The sequence below is a fragment of the Acanthochromis polyacanthus genome, chromosome 10 (assembly GCF_021347895.1).
Source record: "Acanthochromis polyacanthus isolate Apoly-LR-REF ecotype Palm Island chromosome 10, KAUST_Apoly_ChrSc, whole genome shotgun sequence".
Lineage (NCBI taxonomy): Eukaryota > Metazoa > Chordata > Actinopteri > Pomacentridae > Acanthochromis > Acanthochromis polyacanthus.
Window position 1 is genome coordinate 16447958 of NC_067122.1, and position 12937 is coordinate 16460894.

Sequence of the window (12937 nt, forward strand, 5' to 3'; positions counted from 1 at the left end):
CAACACAGAGGCATACAGTTTGCTTTTTTCATTCATCACAAGATGCCACACAAATTTACATATGTACAGTTTGCCTTTTCATGCTCCTTTTACAGAAACAGACTGAAAAAATTAGCACTTGGTAGTCATATTTAGTCTCAAATGTTACACAACTATATTTAAATCAAAACAAATGTATACCTTCATGAAAAAAAGCAATGATTTAATCGCACAAAAGAGAAGTTACATATCTATCAATTTATAAATATCTAATTCTGCAAACATGTAATATTTACAATAAAAAACATTAGACATTATTCTAGTTATTTCTTGCTTACAAGTATTTGCCTGAAGGTAGAGCACCAGGGACGAGGCTGAGGGTCTGGAGCCAAACTGTAGCTGCTGAGTACAGCAGTGAGCGCCCTGAGCTGAACTTGCCTCGTCTACCGCAGAATACAGCTGTCCTGTGTGTTGCGTAACATGTTTTTAAAGGGACAGTTCATGAGGCGTGTTCATGATTCATCAGGAGATGCTCTTCAGAGCCCTTGCATAACGTGTTTGATTTTAGAGATACCTGAAGCATGCAAAGGTTAGGAATGCAGCACGTCTTAGTCATCACACCAGTGTGACTCATGGGATGACAGCGTCTGTCTGAAACATGAATTTAGACATTAAATTTGGTTTACATACTGATGCCCTCCCTCAGAACAGATTGTAAGATCTCTGGTGATCCACGACCTTTTTATCTAGCGCCATCCTCAGGTCAAAATTTAACTTTGTCATGTATGACCAAATACCTGTTAAGCTAAACTACTTTGTATTTATAGCTAATTATGATGCCAAGGAGGCGGAGCCTCAGCAGCGTTATCTGACGATCGCCGTTTGTTTGTCTGTCTGTCCGTCTGTTAGCAACATTGCTGAAAAGCAGATTAAAAGATTTTATTGAAATTTTCAGGGAAGCTCAGAAATGACACAAGGAGCAATTGATTAGATTTTGGAAGTGATGCGGCGTAAAGTCTGGATGCACAAATCTTTTCAAGATTTCAGCTGTTGGAAATGATACAATTGAGCAGCCTTGGTGGAGTACTGCACTCTCTGAGTGCTTTTCTAGTTCGAAAATGTTACCATGCTACTATTTACATCTACGTAAGATGGTGATGATGCTGTTAAACATCTCCATGTTAAAGACCCCCTCCGGTGAAAAGCAAGTGTTTTTTTAAAATCTTCTTAACAAATCCATATGATGATGTTTATATGCTCAAAGATTCATCGTGAGCAGAATAAGCAATCAGCACCATTGCTGAGCATTTTTTAAGTATATCGATGACAAAAACAAGGCTTCAAACTTCTCCGTGATCACATGTAACAATACAGAGGAAGCAATCCTGTCAACATGTGGATGGAGCATGGAGTAGTTTAGAGTCCCAGGTGAGCTGGTTTGCTCGAGCTGCGACGTACATCCAAACCACATGCTAAGAAATTATTTTTGGGCTTAAAAAATTAACGCAAAAGTTTGCCTCTGATGAAATTATGCTCAACCAACAAACTATCTTGAGTTCAGGAAATTAGGTTTTCTCTGCAATCACAGGTATTTTTAATCATCAGTCTAAACTGTCCAGACATGTTGGGATATAGGGAGGGGACATGAAATTCTGAGCTCAAGAAAAAAGCCTCAAGTAAAATTAAATTATCAAACCAATTTCAAACATGAATTTGGTTTTAGGTCAACCAAAACAGACATTTAGGTTTGAATTACACACAATATTAAGTTGATGCAGTCACCAAGATTATCAACCCAATTCATCAAAATAATGTTTGCAATCAACATGCAGCCATACTTGAATTGCTTTTTAGAGTGCATCTTAAGGCAAGAAAGTATTATTTTAATAGGAAAACTACATTTGTAGCTTTGATACACAGAGATGATGCTGCTACAGACATTTTAAAACCAGAACCATCGTGCTTTTGGATTTGGACTAAAGACTTCAAGTTCATCAGCAAGTGGACAGTAAAGTCAAAAGGAAAGAAATCTATAAAAGTCGACTCTCTTGACATTTCTCCATCTTTTGAAAGAAGTTTTCAGATCTGTTATGTCCCCTGTATCCCTAAAAGCTTCCTTCCCCTCTCTCTCCTTCCCCATATTTATGCTCACACTCTATAATTTAGGCTCAGTTTGATTCCCTCACTGTTCCCCTCCCTCACACCAGTTCCTCTTCACTATCTCTCCCTCTCTCTTCTCAACCCTGAGCACTCTGCTCCAAAGGAGTGATCTCCGGCATGCTCTTGCTCCTTCCCTTCCTCGACCGGGCCTTGATGGCTTCCTGCTCCCCTTCTCCGTCCTCCTCTTCGTCGGACCAATCCACCTGCTGCTGCAGATTCCCCCTGGAGCCTCTCAGGCCGCCACCCTTTAAGAAATGCCCTGTGCGAAACTTTGTGCGGAAAGTAACAAAGGAGAGGCTCTTGCTGCGCTGCTGCTTCTCGAACACCGGGTCCTGGGTCTGAGCATCGTTCCCGCTCACCTCGTCCACACAGTCACGCAGCACTGAGCGAAACAGCCGGGGAACCTCGTGGACCTCCGGCTCCATCTGCGACACCAGCGCCCGGAACCTGCAGGGAGAGGAATAAGTGTGATGTGGGTTGACACATTTATAGGGACTTTGACAATTAAGACAAAACAACAGAAACAAGGCTAGACAGGCAACAAAAAAGAGGCACTGCCAGCATGTAGGCAGTCTTTTTATCGGGGTCCAAAATCGTTTACTACGCCCCTGGTAAGATATGAACCTTAATTATACCACCCAGACAATCTGTGCAAAATCTCATTTAATGAGGATTTTCCTGCAGAGGTGACTGGTGGAGTTTCAGCAATGACCCCTTGCTTTCGGTGAAAATTACGAAAAATGCTCATCACATTTTTAAAAGCTTTAGTTTACATCATTTTTATTCACTTGCATGTTTTATCTGACCAAGAGTCTAACTCTTAGAGGTATTAGAAGCACTTGTGCTGACATTGGACAGTGATAAAATCAGCAGATTGCCACAGTTGACTGCTGGATCTTGTTAGATTTTTTTTTTGCAATTTTGCTTAAAATCATCACCGACTGATCCATTCAGCTAAATGCAGAACCAAACTAATTATAAGCAGAACAGAACAGGTGTTTGAGCACTGTATGGGATCTCCGGGTGGGTAATCATGGGCATTGAAACTTTAAGAGTGTGGATCTGAAAGTATCAGCAAGGTATTGCTCAGGGTGTTATAGGGATTAGATTGAAGCCCTGCAGCTCTATGTTCTTCAGTTTCTTTTTCATATGTCATGTTTCTGTCTGAATGCCATGTTCTTAGTCCCTTATGCTTTATCTATTTCTCTCTTTTAGCATCTAAAATTATCTCTGGCCCTGTATCTAACTGTCTGTTTCACTCTGACTCATAGTTTCTCTATCTGTTTCAGGAACAGTTTGACCTTTTTCTTCTAGTTTCTGACTACAATATCTCCCTCTATGTCTGACTGTCTCTCTTACCTGACAATAACAGGGCCACACTGTGCAGGAGGGATCTTGGTACAGAGGTCCTGCAGCTCCAGCAGGTCATTGGGAGTGAGCTCGTAGGGTTGTGGGGTCGGGGCGGTGGCCAGCCAGCTGTAGTCAGCTGTGGAGGAGGAGCTGCGGCGGCGGCGGCGACCCTCCGTCGCCCTCTCCAAGCGAATACGTTCAGTACGCTTCACCATGGCCCCCAGCTCCAGCATCAGGGTGTTGGTTACCAGCTCCTCAGTGGTGCGCTGGCCAGGCACCTTAGGCTCAAGGGAGAAAACAGCAGACCAAGGAAACATCTGAGAAAGAAGCAGAGATTTGGTGGACAGTTATGTCATAGTTCGAGGAAGAAAAACAAAAATCCTGCATAAGCAGTTGTGACATTCACCACATATAACCTTTGGCAAATTCATATTTGAAATTGTAGTTTTAAAACCAAAAGGTCATTTGAAGACAAATAAAATCACCTTAGCAGTGAGTCTATGCAAGGTTTGAGATGAAAATTACTTAATCATAGTATTTAGCCAATTTTAGTTTCTCAGAAACTCACCTCTAAACTACTGTAAAAGCTTAATTGACTGTTTAAGTAAAATGTTACTTATAAGTGGTATAATAGGTATAAAAACAGATGTTAAATTGTAGTCTTACCATGAAACTAGGTTTACAAAGCTGTAGTGTATTCTTGTCTCACAGAAATCCACCAGTTGTTTGGTAAAGCCTCAGCAGGCCGATGAGCAGCAGGCCTCCATGGGCTTGTGACATTCAAAGTGGGTGAAACTCCTGTGACTCCAGCTGGTTGCACACAGCTACCTGACTGCCTTGCTACCTTTGACGGTCCCTGGCAGACAGAGCGTGGACTTCTATGAGGAGCGCGTGGAGTGTGTGTGTGAGTGTAGGATTGAGAATAAATGTAATCCCGTGCCTAATAAAGAATGAGTGACGAGATGAGCTTACCTCATGACATGAGCATACACCTGGGCGAGCGGTGTGTGTTTGTGTGTGTGACCGACAGAGTTCAAATGAGGTGTTTACATAACAATGTGGGACTGTTGGCTAATTACACTATTTTCATTTAATGTCAATTCACTTTAACCGTCTTTCTTTTGTACACGTTTTCCAGTTTTATCCCATTTTATCCACTGTTAAAGCTGTATTGAAGGTTTCAGCTCATCCACACCAGCAGGCTTTCTCAAAGCTACTTCAAAGCACTTTCACAGAGAGAGTTATTCCTAGACAGCCATGAAATTTTAACTACGTAGTTTGCTTTCTAGTTTCAAACTGTTAGGCGTACCATTACACCCAGCACAGTCCTGGAAATAACACGCTGGGAGACTGAAAATTGGTCTTCCAGTGGCCAGACAATAATACTTTAAGCACACCTGTAGTTACTGGACTGTAATTGTGCAACAATAAGATTACATAACTACTCATGCAATCTATCTTTCTCACACTCACAGGTGTTAGCAGTCTGTCTCACCAGCTAGCATACGACATTGTATATAAGGTAAACTGCAGGCAAGTTCCTGGGTTTCCACACCACTCAGCACTGAGCCACCAAATCCCAGATTACATTCAAATCCAGAGCCTACCTGGAAGAATGACTGGTTGTAATGACTGTTATAATCTAATTACAGTAGCCTACAGTCCATGCTGCTGCTATAACTAAAGGGGAAATATTGCTTACTGTTATCGAGTTCATTGAATTTGATAGAATTTTGTCCCCCGATGTGACAAGCAACCAATCACACACACATTAATATACTGGCAGTGTTGGGAAGATTCTGTGTTTCAAACTTTCATCATAGTACAGAGAAACCATCTATATGGCTATTTCAATGATTCGTTTTCCAGAAGTCACCCAGTGCGGCTTGACTACAGATAAGTTGAAGACAATAAATGGATGCATGGATGATGGAGTTTGTCCATTTATCCCTCTATTACCCTCAGCACATTTAAAAAGAAAAAGGTTTTACCAATCAAACTCCTAAAGCCTGTACACTATATACATCACTAATACTACTCTATATTTATATGATGGTTTTTAGATAGTAGTTACTTCACGAATTTTAATTATTATTGCAAATATTAACAAATAAGTAATAAATTACATTGCATTATTACTGATTAAGATCCAGAGTGGTAGTTAAAATAACTTTGCAGTAGATGGTTACTCTTTGCTGCATCAATAATTAACTTTCAATAATATAATAAACATTCTAAAATGGCCTATTCTGCATAGTTTGTACTTTTACCTTGAGGTATATTTTGAAGCAAATTTTTTTTATTGCTTTAAAGAGACACACAAATACAATCATGTGGAGAGAAAAAGAATTGTATGCTTAAAAAACAGCAGAGGACCCACAACACTACCTTGAAGGACTCCATAATCATTTGTAGTCAGTTCAGATATTGTTCTATTAGCATCATCCATCCATCCATCCATCCATCCATCCATCCATCCATCCATCCATCCATCCATCCATCCATCCATCCATCCATCCATCCGTTATACCCACTCTGTCCTGCAGAGGGTCGCAGGGGGCTGGAGGTTAACCAGGTGAAACTGGACAATATCCTGGACAGCTGTACAGGTGTCCAATCTATTACATGGTTAACACAAAGAGACAGACCATGCCAAGTCAGAATCACTAAATAACTGACCTTTGAGAGGAAACTGGAGAGCCTTGTGAAAACCATCAGGGAGGCTCCAGCCCCAGCATTAACCTCTGCACCAGCATACCACCTCTGTTAACATCAACCAACAAGAAATTTAATGTTGCATGCTGCTTTTAAATGACCACATCTCAGCTACAAGTTCGAACCTTTAAGGGGGTGAATTGTTCCTTTGTCAGTAGCTGTTTGTGGAATATGGTTTCTTGTTGGACTGTCTGCACTGACAATATGAACAACAGTTTACAGATAGACAACATCTTGCCAATCCATTCATCATGCCTCATCAGTGAGTTGGTGTGTGATGTAGAACTTGTGTCGTTTCTGAATGTGTGTCCAATCAAGACAAACTTCCGACGTGTTTTTATCCGACAGAAGTCTTGTCAATGTCGCTCCATAGTATCCTCCAGTGGATTAAAGGGTAGATCAGGTCACGGTGTGAACAATCTAATGGAGGGTTGAATGAAAAGAAGAAAAGCAGATGGATAATTACCTGTTCACCAGTCACTGATGAAGCTGTGCTTTGCTTGATTTGATTTATTGTTTATGTGGTGAGACCCAGTGAAGCTTTAGGGTTAATGCTAACTGTGGTCAAGGTGAGAAAATGTGAAATGTGTTTTTCTCTATTATTTACCTGAAATTCACATTTCATTCGAAAGCAGTATGTTAAACCACAAAAACAAACTCTGAACCTTAGAAAACCATAATATTAACAAATGCACTTTGAACTGTGCATTTAAAGTTGCACTTTGATAAACACAATAGAAATCAGTTAGCAATGCAATTTACTTAAAGTACTCAAAAGCACTGCAGGAAGAGCTTCAATCTTAAATCTGTGATAACTTCAATCTCCTTGTTTTCATGAAATATCAAAGATTTTACTTCCTTGAACCTTGAACGTTGATTTAAATAGTTACAAGCACTGCTTTAGAATTTTTTGTTTCATTTTGTTTACATGTTACAGTTGAAGGTTTTTATGGGGGGGGGGGGGGGGATTTGTTTTTGTCATTTCATAATTTCATAAATCACAAAATCCAGCCATAAAAAGCAATTTTTTAAAAATGTTTTTGTCAATAAAATATTGCATAAATTAGAATGGAAAATATTTTTGGTTCAGAAATTGAGAGTAAAATTTTGGATGTCCTGAGCAGAGTGTTGCACCTATCGTATGTAATTTAAATTAAATTAAAATTCTATGAGCTCCATTACCAACTGTTCCAAATTTAACCAGAAAACCACTCAGACAGCGAAATACTTTTCTGACAGATACGTCCTGATGAATATGCAACAGTGGATTTGTTGTAGGATCGCCATAACGTAATCGTCAGCAGGCAGTTGACATAGTATTCATTTGTTGTCATGGTTACACTGACACCATGCCGTTATCTCGCACTGATACAGAAATCTTAAACAAATCGGTGGATCCAGACTATAAGCTGCATCACTGCCATAATCTATTCAGGTGGTCCTCGTGCCATTTCTGACCTTCCCAGAAAATTTCATCCAAATCTGTTGGTCTGTTTTTGAGTAATGTTGCGCACAGAAAGACAAACAGATGGAAAGACAAACATACACCGATTGTCACATAACTCTGCCTCATTCCTGGGCGGAGTAATAAATTGAAAGTTCCATAAAAAGCTTATTTTACAGTATATAAGCTTTCATGTTCTTTAGCAAATGATAAGAGTGAGCAACCAACAGTATCGCTACTTTAAAGTGGCACGGTTTACAATACCTGAGTAAATGTTAAAGTGCCATTATTTTGGGTGAGTGTAGTTAAAACTGAAAAACTGGGACAATCAAGCTTTGCAGCAAGAATTTTTCAAAGAATACGTAAAACTGTGATTGATCCCAGACATTAAAATGGTCAAGCTTCTAAAAATCTAAAAACAAATGTTCAGAGTTTGAATCTTATTCATTTTGTGCTGAGATGTAATTATGTAAAAGCTACCACAGCCACATTTAGCTCACCCACTTAACTACTACCCCATCAATTAAAGCTGCTGCTAGCTATTTGTAGCTATTTTACATCTTCTCTTATCACATAACAATATATAAATATTTGAAATGAATGATTAAGTAATGAAATGAAATTGTTTTGCAAGCCATACTTGAAGTTAGAAGAAAAAAAGGCATGAAAATGCTTTTTAATTTTTCACATTTGAGCTATGCTTTTGTATTGTCATTGTATAGATATTTAATGATACTAAAATGCTGACGTTAACTTAAATTCTTCAATATCTTGTTTTTAAAAAATAATTTACAATAAGATCCAAGAAAAGATCTGAAATGAAAATTGACTATACAGTGTATGTAAAGGTCAGGCCAGTTTAGTCTAAAACAACAGCATAACAGAATAACAAAAACTCTGCCTTTTCTTTTGTGCCACCCCAAGAGTTTCAATGGCCTATACCTACCGAAAATGTCTGGAGGCGCCCCTGTATTCTATAAATTGCACCAGAACGACACATTTTTCAGTTTCAGTGTTTAGTTTCACTATTTTAGCAGCTGCCACCTGCCTGTCGGTGTCAGCAGCGTCGCTAGAGGTCATCAGAGGTTCACGCCGCCGCGAGCACTTTCCCCAAAACATTCCCTACTACGTCATTGGCCCCGCCCCTCCCCGCCTCGTGCCACAACGGCTGTGGTTCTGTCAGCTGCACGAGACGCGCGGCATCTTGTCCCAGATATGAAAGCTGTCATTTAACGTTAGCGGTTGACCTCGGTTCTGTTCACAGCCACGTTTCACCTGCCGAACACCGGAGAACCGGAGCCCAGTGCTACTTTTTAAACAGCGGTGTCAGAGTGCCGTCACAGCTGTGTATGTGTGTGAGCCTCCCCGGCGGCTGGCGCCCTTTGTGACTCTCTAAAGTGAATGGTAAGTGGCTTTACAGCGAGTTAGCTTGTAGCATCACTGCTAGGTTAATTGTCAGTCACTGACCATTGACAGACCAACACCAACAAACGATAGAAAAAGTGATTTTCTGCTGGTCACGGTCCGGTTCTCGCTCACTTCACCGACACTGTTCTTAATAGACATTTAGCTGACATACAGCCTGTTGTTCGCTGAAGTTATCAGTTGTCTCTTGTTCTGTTGGAGCCTCGTGATCAGACGTCGGCTCCACACAGGCCAGCGTCCACCTTCTGGATCTCTGCCTCCTCTGTCAACATCTCACTAAAATCTTACCTGCTTCATGAACATTCACTGAAAAACACTCAAAAAAGGGATATTCTGTCTAAAACTAATTACACGTTTCCTGTCAAAATTGCATTGTTGAGCTCATAATCGTCTCCAGATGATTTTGTCAGGAAACCGGCATCACTTGCAAATACAAAAAACTTTAAATCTGTGGTCAAAGCACTGTGTGAAACTTAGATTTTTTTTAAGCTGTCTAATGGTGACCAAAAAATGTTTGCACACTCTGACTAGATCAAATCAGTATATATATATATATATATATATATATATATATATTTATTAGTATGTCTAATATCCTTTGGGTGAGCATCCTTTAAATATTACTCTTATGAACGAAATCAAGCCATGTAGGTGCATTATTGACATCTCAGTTAAAATATAGGGACTACAGTCACTTGAAAAGTGGAAAACTGCATTAAAAACGTGTGAAGCTATTTCAGCCAGTTAAAGCTACTGGTTTGCTCACACAAACAACAATTAGAGGCTATTTTTTTAAACATTACACTGACTTATTTTCTTTTTTCTTTGTTTGCTCTACATTACAAGTCTGGAGTCATTTTACCAGAGCTACTGTCACAAACATAAATCTTTATGGATTCAAGACTATGATGGATGATAATGCCTTTCTGTATTTTGTGTGTCATTTAATAATATGAGCTGCTTTATTTATTTATGAAGCTGTCAAATTTTCACACGTTAGTTAAGTAGTGTCAAGTAGATGGTATTCTTTGATCGTATCCACATATTAACTGGCTTGAAATTTCAGTCCATTGATGTTTGCTTCTTGATCAGCTGCTTTCATTTAAGGCATGATTTCATGAATATTTATTAGATGTTTTGCATTGTCTGTCTTGAAAAAAAACAATGCATTGTATTTTTGGATTAATTAACTTGTTTTTGCGCCTCTAATGTATTCTAGGTAATTTATTGAATACCTATCTCCATCTTGACAGTAGATAAAACGTTGGGAGAGTAAAAGAGGAATGATATGTATCAGAGGTATCCAAAAAAGGCTGTTCTGTAGTATGTGTGTTAGAATATTAGTCTACGCTGTATCCTGGCAAGTAACTGGACTATGAAAACACCAATGGGAATAATGTGTGTCAGCCCGGCATTTAATTTGTTATTCAGTCCCTCAGCTAAAACAATTATTGGAAGACAGAAAATTAACAATAACCTGGTCCAAGATTCTCAAATAGAAAATTTGCTGATTTATTTTCTTTTTGGTCATATTCATAAGGCCTAGTTTTAGATGGTTACTAGGACAAAGTATATTGATTCTGGGATTTTTTTTCAACTCTTTATCAGTGAGTCACTGATAAAGACATGACGTGTAAACTACACTTATATACACATCATGTCAAAACACTGATGATTTTTTGCTTAAACTATAAATGCATTAATACTAATTAAAAAAATTTTGCGGATTAATAAGTAATGAAGAGGGATAGTTGATGCCCTAAACTAAAAGTTAATCTTGTCTTATTAATGCAAAGAATAATATGTAATTGTGATGAAATTGAAAACACTCCCAAGTCTCTGTACAGAATTCTTAATTTACTGTAAGCTGGTTCTAGTCTGTGGCTGGCTTGTCTTACTAATAGATTTGTCACTCGCTGTCGGTTATTTTTGCAGAGAAACAGCTAAACATAGTGACACAGTTTGTGTGCTATGACAGGAGTTCTGGTGCTGATATCCTTCAGGCTGTGAAGCATGTCAAAACTGAACTCAAAATTAACCTCTGCAGGTTTGGTCAGGCCATCCTTTTAAATCAGGCTTTTCTTCATTCCGACACTCTCCCTGTAACTCAACTCATCTGTATGGGTTTGTTGTTTTCCCATGTATAGTCCTATTAAGTGTAGTGATTGTACTTGGAGCAAAAACTTTATGTGAACATGGAGTTTCTCCTGCATACGTCTGAGACAGACAGGATTTAATTTCAGCTTAAAATGTTGCTGGAACATTGCAGGCGGTCTGAGTTGGAAAACACTGAGTCACAGCTGCCCAGCGGTGACAACCAGTGTCCCCCTGAGGGATAAAAGCCTTAGCAACGTAATATATTCAAGACAGAAAACAGCCAGAAGCTCAGATGATGTTTAGATACATTTGTTATGGATAGGATTCTCTGTAACAGCACAAACTCACATACAGCTGCACTCACCTGACTTAAAAGGCCTGTAATTCCTCTTTTTGTTAGACTGAGAGCTGCTGTTTTTTCAGTCCTTTGAGTGAATCTTACGGCTCTAGTAACTGATCTCTGTCAAGCAGGAATGGCACCACTCAGCTGGCACATTGTCTTGTGAATGCCAAACAAACAGTCACATTGAGTTCTTAGAAATCAGGTTGCCTTTCAGAAAAGGAAGGAAATGTTTTATGAGTCTCTACCTAAGAATCCAGAAATGAAAACTAACTTGTATGTCAGTGCTTGTGCTGATGTTGTTATCCCACTCTGACAGGCCCAAGCACAGAGAGATGAGCTGGGCTGAGGAGGACTGGACAGTGGGCCTGTCTGGACGGGTTCTGCAAAAAGTGAAGGAGCTGCAGGTCCATCAGGAGCGACTGTCCAGAGAAAACAAGCAGAAACAACTGCAACTGGACAATATCAACACTAGCCTTGAAAAGCAAACTGTGAAGGTATAAGCAGCCATGCTAATTTTTAGCTTTCACCTACAACAATCAACCATCTGGCTAATATTATTTCGGTCCCTGTTGTGCCACCAGAATACAACTGATCTGTCAGGACATGGACACAGGACCTTAGGGGGTGTTCTGTGGTTTTAGGTACTAGGATGTTTACAGCAGATACTTTGGGTTCTGCGGGTGGTGGGGTGGGGCCGCTGTGGATCAGGCTTGTTTGGGTGCCGATACTTGATTGGATTAGGATTTGGTGAGTTTGGAGGGTGTGTTGATGCCTTGGGCTATTTGTCGTGCTCCTTAAGCAATTGCGAGCAGCTTTTGCAGCTTGGCCTGCACATTGTCCTGTTTACACTGCTATCGGGGAATGTCATTGCCACTGCTTGAGGGAGGTTCTTTGCCTGAGATAATGTTTAGCTGTTATATGCCAAAGTAACATCCACACAAGTAACTTCCCCACAAATGCCAGGAACCAAGGTTGGCTGGCTGAACTTTGTAATGAAATGATCAGTGTCATTTAGTTCACCTGTCAGTGGTTTTAATGTTTTGGCTGATTGGGGTATATGCTACTGTTCTCCTGAAAATGAAGCCGTGTTACAAATAACTGTAAAACGTATTAAAAGCAAATATTCAGAATTTATACTGTTAACATTGATAGTGTGGTGGATTTTGGGCAGGACTGGAGAAAGTTAATGTTTTAGGGGCCATATAATTCATCATACTTCTTAGCTACACTTTATCAACGGCTGAGCATTTTTCCCATTTAAAAGTTTATTTAAATATTTTTGTCTGGTTTGTTGTGCCTTTTATGTCACACAGTATATAAGTACAATGTGTCCTGACTGTAACTTAAAATTATTTTCTACAGTGAACAATTGTATAACCTTTCATTGTGAACAGTCGTGGGCTGGCAGTGCAATTCAAAAAGTT

At 39.6% G+C, this 12937-nt stretch overlaps 2 protein-coding genes across 3 annotated transcripts in view; one reads left to right on the forward strand and one right to left on the reverse strand.

The window, feature by feature from the left end:
• Window positions 1-110: 110 nt before the first annotated feature.
• On the reverse strand, window positions 111-3806 carry zgc:162144 (RD3 domain-containing protein). Its single transcript, XM_022215417.2, has 2 exons — window positions 3499-3806; window positions 111-2586 (listed from the first exon to the last, which is right to left on the reverse strand). The coding sequence occupies exons 1-2, from the start codon at window positions 3804-3806 to the stop codon at window positions 2217-2219; spliced, it is 678 nt and encodes a 225-aa protein (XP_022071109.1). The 3' UTR covers window positions 111-2216.
• Window positions 3807-8812: 5006 nt separating this feature from the next.
• The window catches only part of si:dkeyp-115e12.6 (centromere protein F), a 28146-nt gene continuing 24021 nt past the window's right edge, over window positions 8813-12937 (forward strand). For both annotated transcript variants that reach the window (XM_022215411.2, XM_051954646.1), the window contains exons 1-2: window positions 8813-9052; window positions 11830-12007. In XM_022215411.2, the coding sequence (XP_022071103.2) occupies window positions 11846-12007 (162 nt within the window). In that variant the 5' untranslated portion in view covers window positions 8813-9052; window positions 11830-11845. The remainder of the gene's footprint in view (window positions 9053-11829; window positions 12008-12937) is intronic.